Source organism: Prinia subflava, chromosome 10 (assembly GCF_021018805.1).
Source record: "Prinia subflava isolate CZ2003 ecotype Zambia chromosome 10, Cam_Psub_1.2, whole genome shotgun sequence".
Taxonomy (NCBI): Eukaryota; Metazoa; Chordata; class Aves; order Passeriformes; family Cisticolidae; genus Prinia; species Prinia subflava.
In genome coordinates this window covers 1,340,542-1,353,875 of record NC_086256.1, presented here as the reverse complement: position 1 = coordinate 1,353,875, position 13,334 = coordinate 1,340,542, and the positions used below count along the sequence as shown (strand labels likewise).

Below are 13,334 nucleotides of genomic sequence, written 5' to 3'. Positions count from 1 at the left end.
TTTTATGTGGTGTTAACTAAATGCTGCATGGGTTATTTCATGAGGAAAACCCCCTCAGGAAAACGCTCACTCCCTGAGGTGAATTTCGCTGTTTGAAGATAAATCTGCACAAAAATTTATACATTTTTCTCCGTTCTTCCTTAGGCATGGCGACGACCTGATCGTCACACCTTTCGCCCAGGTGAGTTGGTGTCATATCGGCCTCTAAAATAATTTTTCTAAAGCATTAAAGCGGAGAAGGTGACACCTGCGGTTTTGTCTCCCTCAGGTGCTGGCCAGCCTACGAAGCGTAAGGAACAACTTCACGCTTCTCACCAATTTACACGGCACCTCCAACAAGTAAGCCTGGCTTTTAAAGCTCCTTTCGTGCACGAGAGGCGGCGGCGCGGGCCGAGCAGGGGCCGGGGAGCAGCGGGGCTGGGGAGCCGCGGCCACGGTGCCTCAGGCTCCGCCATGGCCTCAGGCTCCGCCATGGCCTCAGGCTCCGCCATGGCCTCAGGCTCCGCCATGGCCTCACGGCCCCTCCGTGGCCTCACGGCTCTGCCATGGCCTCACGGCCCCTCCATGGCCTCACGGCTCTGCCATGGCCTCACGGCTCTGCCATGGCCTCAGCTCCGCCATGGCCTCACGGCCCCGCCATGGCCTCAGGCTCTGCCATGGCCTCACGGCTCTGCCATGGCCTCAGGCTCCGCCATGGCCTCACGGCTCTGCCATGGCCTCACGGCCCCGCCATGGCCTCACGGCTCTGCCATGGCCTCAGGGCTCCGCCATGGCCTCAGGCTCCGCCATGGCCTCACGGCCCCGCCATGGCCTCACGGCTCCGCCATGGCCTCAGGCTCCGCCATGGCCTCACGGCTCTGCCATGGCCTCAGGCCCCGCCATGGCCTCAGGCTCTGCCATGGCCTCACGGCTCTGCCATGGCCTCAGGCTCTGCCATGGCCTCACGGCTCTGCCATGGCCTCAGGCTCTGCCATGGCCTCACGGCTCTGCCATGGCCTCAGGGCTCCGCCGTGGCCTCAGGCTCCGCCACGGTTTGCGCGCCACACCAGGGGGCGCCCTCTCCTCTCCTCTCCCTCACAGCCTCCGTCGCCTCATCCCGACATCCCCTCATCCGTTCATACCCTCATCCTCTCGTTCCCTCATCCCTTTATCCCCTCACTCCTCATTCCCTCATCCTCTCATCCCCTCATCTCCTTATCTCCTTGTCCCCTCGTCCCCTCATGCCCTCATGCCCTCATGCCCTCATCCCCTCAACCTCTCGTCCCCTCATCTCCTCATCCCCCTCATTCCCTCATTCCCTCATCCCCTCATCCCCTCATCCCCTCATCCCCTCATCCCCTCATCCCCTCACTCCTCATCCCCTCATCCCCTCACTCCTCATCCCCTCATCCCCTCATCCCCTCATCCCCTCACTCCTCATCCCCTCATCCCCTCACTCCTCATCCCCTCATCCCCTCATCCCCTCATCCCCTCACTCCTCATCCCCTCATCCCCTCACTCCTCATCCCCTCATCCCCTCACTCCTCATCCCCTCATCCCCTCATCCCCTCATCCCCTCACTCCTCATCCCCTCATCCTCTCATCCCCTCATCCTCTCATCCCCTCATCCCCTCATCCCCTCATCCCCTCACTCCTCATCCCCTCATCCCCTCATCCCCTCATCCCCTCATCCCCTCATCCCCTCATCCTCTCATCCCCTCAGCCCCTCAGCCCTCAGGTCCTCCCTGAGGAACAACCAATGTGTTTTGTCTTGTGCGATGTCCACCATGAATCGTGGGGGCAGTTTGGGGCACCACACTACAAAAAAACAACATGGAAAGGTTGGAGAGTGAGAAGAAAACGGATCTAGGGAAGGGTCTGGAGCCCCAGGAGGGGCTGAGGGAGCTGGAAAGGGGCTCAGCCTGGAGAAAAGGAGGCTCAGGGGGGACCTGGTGGCTCTGCACAGCTCCTGACAGGAGGGGACAGCCAGGGGGATTTGGGATCTTATCCCAGGGAGCAGGGACAGGAGAGGGAACAGCCCCAGGCTGTGCCAGAGATGGTTTATTTGAATATCAGGAAGAGTTTCTTCCCAGAAAGGGTTGCCCAGCCCTGGCACAGCTGCCCGGGGCAGAGCTGAGTCCCCATCCTTGGAAGGATTTAAAATCCCTGTGGATGTGGCACTTGGGGACATTGGGCAGTGCTGGCCTTGGCAGTGCTGGGTTGGACGTGGTGATCTCAGAGATCTCTATCAACCTAAACAATTCCATGATCTTGATCACGTTGCCACCTTGGCTATCCCAAGCATTCCATATGTGCCCAGCTTGGAGCAGAGGCATCATCTCTGTTCAGCCAAGCCATGGTCCTGCCCTGCATTTCCACCACTGCTTCACAGAGCAGTAACAATCCCAGAGCTGTCCAAGTTGAAAGAGATCCAGCAGAATCAATTCCAACTCTTAAATAGCCCATAGAGGGATCAAACCCCCAAACTTGGTGTTATCAGCACAGGCTCTGCCCAACTGAGCCGATCTCACGTGAGCTGTTCATGGCCAAAGGGCAGATGTCAAGGGGGGCACCCCAAACTTGGGGCTCTGGGGGCAACAAGGATTTCCCCCAGCAGCATCCTGGAGCTCAGCTGCGAGAGGGCAGCCCAGAGAACTGAATCCCACATCACTTCCTTTGACCCTGATTGCTCTGAATGAGGAAGGTGATGCACTCAGGAGGAGGATGTTGTTTTTTCTACCTGCTGAACAGGAGAAACCAAACAAACTCCTTTTTACGCCTTTGTCCGGAACCACGGTTTCCCCCTGGCTATTTATACTGAGCCAGTCATCATCTTCCTCTGGCCTGCTTGGCCCCAGGAGAGCTGTTCAGCCTCAAACCAACATCATCCATTCCTGGCGAGGTCTGGTGTGCACCCACCCATGGCACTGATCCCACCCTGGGGCTGGCAGGCGCCCGCTCCCTCCGGCTCCAGAAGGGAAGGGTGAGGTGCAGGGATGTCCCCAGCGGGACACCACGGGCTCACTCTGCTCCAGGTGTGAGTGGCATCACCTGGTGCCCACCAGGAGCTCACAATCTTTATTTTACATAAAGCCCAGCATTTTATCCAAGCATGAGGTTTTTCCTCCTGTTGATTCCTGTTGGCAAATTTTGATAGGAAGGAACCACCGCAGTCCAAGATGGAGGTTAATAAAAAAAACAGATGGCTTAAATATTCCTGGGGTTTTTTTAAGCTTTGCTTTTTTGGAAAGCTCGGGCATTTTGGCAGTTCCTAATGAGGAATCTGAAATTGGACAGGGCCGGAAGGAAGTGAGGGTGTAACCTGTAGGAGACACAGGCATCTTACAGTGTCCTTTGGAAAACATTCCCAGATTTGATTGAGGTATAAAGTCGTTTGCCTGGCCAAAGTAAAAGTCATTAAGTTTTTAAACCATCCCGTGCCAAACATCCCAACCCATGGCAGAATGTTCTTCCAGGTGCTGCAGAGCTTCCCGCACAGTTTCCAGAGAGCTCTGCTGGGTTGCAGCCATGCTGCCAGCTTATGGTTTTATCATATGTCTCATGATATGTGATATTTTACTTAAACTTCTGCTCTGGAGATCATGAGAATCTCAGCTTTCCTTTAACCCCTCCTCTCCTCTCGTTTTTCCTCCTCCTCCTCCACCCCTCCTGGCCCGAGCAAGGAAAAAGAGGATGCTGTCCCACATATTTGCTGGAAAATATGAATGTTAAGGCCTGGAGGAAAAAAAAACAACTGGCAGTCATACTTTTTGGACTTTAACGTCAGGGTTCTTGAGGCAGTTTCCTGATTGGAAAAGAGGAGAGGATGATTAATGGCTTTGGAGTGCCGGAGTTTGGCAATTGCAGCCCAGGACGCGGTCGGGAGGCATCCGGAGCTGCTCCGTGTAACACCCGCGGCAGGAGGGAAGGAGCGGGCAGCAGTGGTGGCTGAGGAGGGACGGTGCCTCAAATCCCACATCTCCCATCCTGGCTGCCTGGGAAACAGGATGGGCACGTGGATTTGAGGATGGCGGGAGCGGTGCCGGCTCTGGAGCGGGGAATACCGTGTGGAGCTCATCCCTCCCCACCCCCCAAAGGCATGTCAGAGCAGCTCGGGCTTTGGAGATCCCTGGAGCTCCGATCCCTCGGTTCTGGGAGTGCTGCAGCCGTGGCGTGGTGTCCCTGTCGGGGAGTTTCTGTTTTTTAGAGATTTCAAGATTTGGCTTTTGAAAGGCTCAGCAGAGGCAGGTCGGGGCACATTTGCAGGGAATTGAGCACCCGACGTGTGTGCCCTGTGCTGAACCCTTCAGAGAGCCCGGGTCCTGCACATCCTGCCAGAACAGCCCTTGGGTGCCAGGGAGGCTCTGCCGGGAGCGGGCTGAGGAGGGCTGGAAGCGGGGCTGGAATTGCTCTCCAGACTCACCTGGGCAGCGAGGCCTTCCCGGAGCACTTCTGAAGAACCCCCCGGAGCTACAATTGCAGCACAATTGAGCCGCTCTGCCTGCTTTGATTCGAGCTTCAAAGGAGAGCTGGCGAATCCTGGATGTTGCAGCTCAGTGGCTGACTCCGAAATTTGGGGTTAGGAGGGAGGTTGGTGAAGGGAGAGTGGGGAAATCTGGCTTCTGTTAAAATGGATCTGAAACTTCTTGGGGAAGCAGAAGCCCCAAGTTTCATTTTTGGTCAGCCTGAAATCCAAACTGAAGTGTCTCGATTTTGGTGTCAACTCTTTTTAACTCCTTTAAAAAGCAAGTCTCTGGTGATGGTTTCAGCTTGAAAAATTAAGTTGTGTTTGGCAAGTCTCACAGGGAACTGTGTTGACATTTGGAGAGAATCTGCACCTTTTTCCAGTCAGACCCTGTTGGCTTGACTTGAACCAGTTTTTTTCGAATAGGTTTTGGCCCCTCCAAAATCCAGGAATTGCAGCTGAAATTGTTGCTGAGAGTCCAAAAAGTGTCCTTCAGCTGTTTCAGAACTAAACAATAGTGACTGCAGCATCCTCTTCCTCGCTTCAGGAGCAATTCCAGTGTTAACTGCAGGGTTTAAATGCACATTTCTGACCTTACCTGTGGCATTGCCTCGCAGCAGTTTGGCATCACTTCAGGGTCCGTTCCAGACTCTGTAGGGAAAAACTTTATGGGCAAAGTCCTTCACCGTGGGGGAGCCACCAAAGCCTGGCCCTTGCTGCCTTCAGACACATTTTGAGCACCAAGTTCAAAGGCAGTGTGGGATGGTGGCACATTGCTCCTCGTTTCCAGCTCGTGGAACAGGCAGGGAGCAGCCATCTCTGGCTTTTCCTAACAGATCTGTCAATACCGCTCAACAAATCTTTGTGAAGTGTTTGGGGTTTTTGGGGAGAATGGGAAAGGATTTTTAACTGAGGGAGCTGGCAGGGTTTGGAAAGATCAAATCCCACCTCCTGACAGAGAATTCTTTATCCCTCTTAGGAGATCTCCAGCCACGAGTCAGCCACCTGTCTCCAGAGTGAACCTGCAAGGTAGGTGTGGGAGTGGGGATGGGCTGCCAGGCTAAGTGCACACCACACTTATTGCCCAGTCCTGCTCACAGCTGCTTCTCTGCCCCCTCCCCACTGCAGAAACCCATAGGAGAGAACTGTCAGGTTCCAAATATTGTTATTTTAATCGTTTGGTTTGGGGTTTCTGCTGGTGTATTAGCACAGGAGATGAACACGATTTTGGTTTGATAGTCATGGCCACAGTGGCTGCTGTTCTTGTGAGTCCTGCGAGCACAGGCCTGGACAAGCCCCAGCCCACGAGCCTTGAACAGGCTCAGACACAGCTGGGTCTTTTTTTTTGCTGTTTATTTCAGTTTGTTTCCATGTGATCTGTGTACTCAAACCTTTCCTGGGTGAGACTTCCTTGGCTTCCTGCTGGGAAGGGGATGCCAGGGCGAGGTGGGGTGGGCAGCGCCGTGAGGGCTGCTCAGGCAGGGGAAGGATGAGGCTGAGCAGCAGGACCTGATTAGTTAGGACGGGTTTATTTGCTGTGACACCCGGGTTTAGCCTAGCTGAGGGTCTGTAGAACCCCGCTCGGGATCAGAGCTGGCCTTACTTGCACTAATTCAAAGGTTGCTCCAGAGAGAAGGAGATAAGATTTGGAGCAGTGCCCATTTGTAAGGTTTAATCTCAGCCTTTCCAATAATTACATGCTTGGAGGGACTTAATAAAGCTTAATTTTCACAGCGTGTGAAGCCTGGATAACTATCATTTCCTCTCCTGCTGTGTGTTATTTATTCTCAGGGGACACGCAGAGTCCTGCACACTTCCAGATTAGGTTCCTCCAAACTTGTTAATGGGAGATGGAAACCTCTGATGCAAAAATAAAACTGGACAACACAGTCTTAAACTCCTTTTCTTTCTGTCACGGCCAGCAGGAACTCAACTCATCACCTGATTTAAAGCTGGGTCTAATGAGGCTTTGGGTTTGTGCCTGTGTGAAAAAAAATCATGGAAAATTTCCTAGGCTTTCCATAGATCTGTTTATGTATGTTAGACAATCGAATAATGCCCTTCCAGGAATTTTTTAGGTTCATTTTCTTAACACTTTCCATGGAAAAAGTTGCTCTCAACTTTTTAACACTTTGGGGATATTTTTCTACACTATTCCCAATGAGACCTGTAGGACATTTGGTACTTTTTAGCTGATCCAAGCTTCTAATGCTGGGAATACGTGAAAATTCCTTTAGGAATGAAGTGTTTGGCACACAGAACTGTAGAGCAAGTTTTGTGTTACCTTCTAAAGGTTGGATTTGTGGCCCCTTAAAATAAATAGGTTTTTAACAACAAATCTTAACTGCTTTTAGGTGAAATCTTCAAATAAACTTTTAAAAAGTGAGTTGGATCATTACAGCTTCAGTAAATGGTGACACTTTGTAGGTAAGAAGGAGATGCATTTTTGAGATTAATAGGAAATTGTGTGATTTCTTTCATAAAACCAGCCAATGTTGTCATTATTGGTAGAAAATCCTGGGGTTCCTGGTTAAATTCAGGCCATTGCCTTCCTCTGCCTCTTCACTGCCACTGTCACACCTGAAATCCTTTCCAGGCAGCAGAAAACAATCACAACCCTTGACTTTCTAAGGAAGTTTCCATTTAATTCAGCAAGGACAGAGACTTTTAAGGATTTTTTTTTTTCAGTGTTTGCACCTTTCCCCCCCCGCCCTTGACAGCTTCTGCTTTGAAAATTGTGATCAGAAAGAGAAATTTTCCTATCAGAACCCTTCCAGTTCTGTGCCAGCAGCAGAGAGGATGCAGAGTGTTTTTCCTGAAGGTTTTGCAGGAGGAAGCAGTCGTGTTTTGATTGGGACCAGGCTGCCTCACATCTCTCTAGATAAAAGTCTGCATTTGGAATGAACTGGGCTTAGATTCACGAGATTTGTTGGAGCTTGGGATTTGATCTTAACCCCCCAATGTCACCCATTGATTCATGGCTTCACCACAACCCGCTGACATCACTGTGAGCATCTTGTGGATGTCTCCTTCGATTTGTCATTACTGGGGTGATTTATATCCTGTTCTGAGAAATACAGAACGCGGGGTTTAAAGCCAACGAGGCTGCATTAATAAAATTACCCTGGAGGGAGGCAAATTGCATCCAGCGTTTGCACTGCAAGGAATACACGCCAGCTATTTACTCCAGCTGGAATATTCCAGGATTTTCCAAGCAACAACAGCCAAATCTGCTGCTGGTGTTGCATCACTGAGGACCCAGGCCCGTGGTGGAATAAATGAGCTGTGGTGAAGTGAGGAAATTCTTTTTTGCTTTCATTTTCTTCTAAGTAGGAAAACTTTTGGCCGGGTTTTTCCTGGGACAAAGGGCTTTGAAAGGCACTGCTGGTGTCACTGTGAATTTCAGAACTTTCTTAACCTTGCAAGTGCAGCCAGAGAAGGAAGGGGAATATGGATTGAACATCCTGTGTTTTGTCCTTGGTATCAGCTGAAGTAAATCTGGCAGATTTTTCCTGTTATTTTGTTATAACTGCAGCTCACAGGAACGCACAAAATCGCTTTTATGAATTAACTGAGGAACCATAACATGGAAATACAAAGCCATAGCAGAAGTCCATCAATCCCTAATTAGCTGGGCAGGATGGTGGGAATGCTGTGGGGTTCCTGCGTGGTGTGTGACATCCCCAGCAGCTGTGCTGCTCAGCCACCTCTGGGTTACAGAAACAATGAGAGACACAGTGTCACACAGTGTCCCTGAGGGTTCTTTCTCCTGAGCTTTCTTTCTCCTGTCCCCCTTGGTTCCTGCTGAGCCTGGCCTCTGCCACAGTTGCTTTTGGTGACCTTTGTGCCACCTTGGGCTCAGGAATCCATCGCTGCCTTCCCTTCTCCGTCCAGCTCTCCCCTCGCCTGGCCCCAGTGAAAGGTCTGCAGTTCCTACCCAATGATTCAACCAATAACACCTTCAACCAGCAACAAGTCTGGCTTTTCCTGCTTGGTTTTGTTCCTTCTCCCATATTTATTCCCCTCAGGGACCCTTATTCCCTCTGAATTAAATGACCTTTCACTGCCTGCCACCGTCAGTCGAAGCCTCTCGTTCTTCCATGAGTTTGGTCCGAACTTTTCCCAGCCTGTTTTGTGCCCTCACCATCAATCCTGGATTGTTATCCCAATCCTGGACGGTGTTTTCCCATTCCTGTTTGATCCACTGCCACGTTTAATGTCACCAGTGGTGACAGAAGCAAAGCACTGAGTTATGGATCAGACAGCACCGAGTTTTCCCCAGACTGTGCAGGGTTTGCAGGGGCTCTTCTCAAGATCCCCTTGGATACCCTCAGCACTCACTAATTACCATTCTCCTCTCAATTAATTAATCCAATATTTCTGATCCCCGGCAGCCCCAGGCTTGGGAGGTGCAGCCCTTTGGGATATGTCACCCACAGCATTTCAGGGCTCAGGGGATTAAAGCTTTGTTCAAATTCCTCTCTGGGGATGGGAGGGAAGGGTCGGTGTTTTTCTTGCTTGTGCCTTAGCTCTGCTTTCCTGTACCTCGGCACGTTTGTCTGCACTTCTCACATGCCTTTACACGACCTCCAAACTCGTACTCTTTCATTTTTCCTGTGGGTGTAGGACGTACACAGACTCATGCACGAACCTTTGTGTAAAGCATAAACAAAGACTGGATAATGCTCTGAGAGCCCCAAGTTTTCGTAGGGGTTAAGGAGCCTTGTGCATCCAAGTGACCCCTGGGGTACAAATATCTCCGAATCCCGAGTAATTAGCACGGAGCTGCTGCTCTTGCACCATCCTCCTGTGCTTGGCACATGCAGCATGGCTCTGGGCACACACCGAGGAGAGGATTCATTTTGAAATTCTGTTTCTTTGCTGGGAGTTTGGCTGAAGATTTGACCTTTTGATTTGGAGAGCGACTGTAAAAGTCAGATGGTTGTGGTGCTTTGGGCTTTTACAGGAGTGCAGAGGAACCACGAGTTCCCGAGCAGCTGAGCCACAGAGTCACTGCTGCCTGCACAAATGGAGCCTTGTTAGCACCTACAGATATTATTTTTAAGGGAAGCAGCGCAGGCACGATGCAGATTATTCAGAAACCCTCCAAAACCCTGTAAGAAATCAGCTAGATAACGAGCTTTAATGACGCGCCTAAAACGAGGGCTGCTGAGCACTAAAGTGATTCTTGCCGCTCGTCAAAGAGCGAAATCAAAGCGAATTTGAGAGCGGGGCTGGGGCAGCTCCGGGCAGCCCCGAGGCTCTCCCGGGGCAGTTCGTTCCTGCGCGGACTCCGCTCCGCGTGTTGCGCCCGCCTGCCTCGAACACACCCCCCGAAAGTTGGACTCACTCGTCTTAGTAAGTATTTCAGTTATGCCATTGACGTCAATGCAGTCATTAAATAGATTGCCGGCCCTCCCAGCAGCAAACCTGTGCCAAAGACCTAGAGGCAGACACATTTTAAAAGAAGAACATCAGGTTTGCTTTTAGCATTTGGAGAGAATAAGGGAAAAGTTTCTTCTGAAGTCACCCTTTGCAATAAGAGTGGGTTTTTTGGTTCGTTTTCTAAGGCTCGTTTTCAGTGAAGATAATTGCTGTGTTTTATTGAACACACGTTGGCTGCGTTGCTGTGTGCATAAACATCTCCAAACGAGGATAAAAAGTCATTTTTGTGACCGGCTCCGGCTGACAAGTGACACTTGTTTCAGGTCCCCTGGCTAGATTTATTTGTGTATCGAGTGACAGGAGGCATTCTGGCAAACCTGCTTAGCCTTTGACTCCCGAAATTCTGCCAGGATCGATTTCATGACATCTATATAAGAAAATAGCCTTCATTTCTCCTCGGCAGGCTCTGAAGACACACAAGCTAATCACGACTCCATAGCAACGCATAAAAACTGTTTTCCCCTCCGCCCCACCTGTGGATGTCACATGAAGATGCTCCACGTGCTGCTGCCATCAGGAGCCTGTCACTCCCCGGGGCCAGCTGCCTCCTGCGGCCGGGGGTGTGCGGGGCTCCCTGAGCATTCCCTCTGTCCTGCTGCATTCCCTCTGTCCTGCTGCATTCCCCCTGTCCTGCTGCATTCCCTCTGTCCTTCTGCATCCCTGCTGTCCCGCTGCATTCCCTCTGTCCTTCTGCATTCCCTCTGTCCTTCTGCATCCCTGCTGTCCTGCTGCATTTCCGCTGTCCTGCTGCATTCCCTCTGTCCTGCTGCATTCCCTCTGTCCCGCTGCATTCCCTCTATCCTGCTGCATTCCCTCTGTCCTGCTGCATTCCCCCTGTCCTGCTGCATTCCTGCTGTCCCGCTGCATTCCCTCTGTCCTGCTGCATTCCCCCTGTCCTGCTGCATTCCTGCTGTCCCGCTGCATTCCCTCTGTCCTGCTGCATTCCCTCTGTCCTGCTGCATCCCCGCTGTCCCGCTGCATTCCCACTGTCCTGCTGCATTCCCTGTCCTGCTGCATTCCCGCTGTCCCGCTGCATTCCCTCTGTCCTGCTGCATTTCCGCTGTCCTGCTGCATTCCCTCTATCCTGCCGCATTCCCTCTGTCCTGCTGCATTCCCGCTGTCCCGCTGCATTCCCTCTATCCTGCCGCATTCCCTCTGTCCTGCTGCATTCCCTCTGTCCCGCTGCATTCCCTCTGTCCTGCCGCATTCCCTCTGTCCTGCTGCATCCCCTCTGTCCTGCTGCATTCCCGCTGTCCTCCTGCATCCCCGCTGTCCTGCTGCATTCCCTCTGTCCTGCTGCATTCCCGGGGCTGCCTGGGACACCCATTCACCCCCGTGGAAGCCTGAGGCAGCCCTGGCCCCTTCTCCTGGGCGGGAATGGCTCTGGACAGGGGCTGGTGATGCCTTGGGGTGGCTGCCGAAAACAGAGGCTGGGCAAAATTAGAATAAAAGTGGGTATTTATTGAAGGCCTTCACCTTGGGCAGCCAAAAGCGTCCCAGGGGCTACACCCAAGATGGATGATGGTAATGAGCTTTTAATAGTTATAAGTTTGGTCCATTTACGTATCAAGGGTTAATCCTCCAATTACAGCTTCAGGTAATGAAGTAATTTACTCTCAGTTTGCACCCCCAGTTCACGTTGTTTACATCTCTCGGGGCCTGGGACAGTGAGGTGTCCTTGAGTCTCAGGCCTAGAGAGGAATTGCTGTGTCCGAATAAAATAGGAGAACAGCAGCTGCCAGGCTGTGGAGTTTTAGAGTTACACCTAAAGCAGCACAGGATCTGAAAAATACAAAAGCTGAATCCTTGTGCATTCCTGGGAGCTGGGCCCTGAGGACACACGGAGCTGGCGTCCTCAGTGGGTGAGGGAGCAGCCAGGAGCAGCAGGGCTGCTGTGGCAGCAGCAGCAGGGCTGTGGTGATGCGTTTGGGAGAGGTCACGGAGCCAAACCCCGCGTTTTTGGTGAGGTTATTTCACTGATGAGCCCACACTCGGCTATGTGGATAAACCATCACTCCAGGCCGGGTTATTGGAGGCCTTTATCTGATGGGTGGCTTCTGTGGGAGCGGTGGCGGTGAGGGGACCTTGGGAGTGGCACGGTCCCGTTGTACTGTGGGTATGTGACGTGTATTGTCATCATCAAGGCCTCCAAAATGCTTCTAAAATGCAGTTGTAGAATGTGTTATATTTATTGCAGTGCTTTTAAAAATCCCCTATCCGTTCATCGGGGGCTTATTGGATTTTGTCCTTTTCATTTTTACTTTTTTGATCAAAAAAATGTTAGACACAAATCCTACTGAAATTCAGTGCAGGTTTTTTTTCAGTTGATTTCAGTCACACATTCACAATTTCAGGCTCAATAATGTACAAATACAGCATGACTTTTTGGGAGCATTTATACACCAAAGCCAATTTGAAAGCTTGTGCTGTTTTATATAGAATACACTAAGATGTCACAGCACAAATGTGGTTCCCACAACCTGACCAGTGCAGAAGAAAGAGAAATACAAGTCCTTTGGCAGCTTCTTGCTTCAGACGAAGGAGTCCCTGGCTGCTCCTTGGGGCAGGTCGGGCGCTGGGCTCCCTCCCAGCCCGCGGCCTTGCGCAAGGGCCCTGCGGAGACAATGGGGCCGTGCCATCGCTGATATCAGCGCTGATAAAATCTGTGTCTCCTTTGTTTGCTGCACACAGCCGCCAGGGCTGCTGGGGGGACATTCTGACAGCGCAGTCCTCGGCACCCTGAATCACTTCCAGATGAGAATGAGAGATGTGTCCTGGACCAGAGGGAAAAACAACCCAAACCAAACAAAACCACCCAAACCAAACCTCTGGCAGGCCGGGTTATTTTTTTAGGTCGCAGGGCACAGTGTGTGTGTGCCTTAGGGATGAACATTGTCCCGCTGGTTGAGTCCTTTCAGCTTCCATGTCACAGCATTTCCAGGCAGTGGGAATGGCAGTGGCCTCCCCAGAGCTCCGGGCAGCAGCTCAGCCCCACAGCTCTGGAGAAGTTTCTCCTTCCTCCCCCAGGCTGAGCTCAGTGCAGGGCGTTGTGTCCTGCACACACCATGGGACAGGGAGAGGCTGCATCCAAAATCCAAAATGCAGAGACATTCCCAGGGAAACGCACTGCTCACATCCCACAGCCAGCCCCAAAGGCCAAACCTTTGTCCTCCTGCAGGATCTGATTCCCAGTGGAAGTTGCTTTCTTCTTGTGTTTTAAAAAAGTGTTTCTAACGTTGTGTTCTGATTCTCAGCAGCCAAATTGTTTGGTTCGTAGTTGGGCAGGAATTCCCCAATATTTTTTTTATATTTATTCATCTTGGTGGGAGCAGGGGTTGTTCCAGGTTGGAAGGGAATATAAAGAGGGGAAAGTGCTGTTCCTGAAGGACAGAATCAAAATTTGCCCTCCTCTGCAGGGACATTCTGCTCACCAAACTTAATGCTA

At 51.7% G+C, this 13,334-nt stretch overlaps 1 protein-coding gene across 1 annotated transcript in view; it reads left to right on the top strand.

The window, feature by feature from the left end:
• PDE4B (phosphodiesterase 4B) overlaps positions 1-13,334 on the top strand; it is a 177,037-nt gene that overhangs the window by 115,752 nt on the left and 47,951 nt on the right. Inside the window, exons 5-7 of the mRNA XM_063406891.1 lie at positions 145-181; positions 269-339; positions 5,424-5,473. Of these exons, the coding sequence (XP_063262961.1) occupies positions 145-181; positions 269-339; positions 5,424-5,473 (158 nt within the window). The remainder of the gene's footprint in view (positions 1-144; positions 182-268; positions 340-5,423; positions 5,474-13,334) is intronic.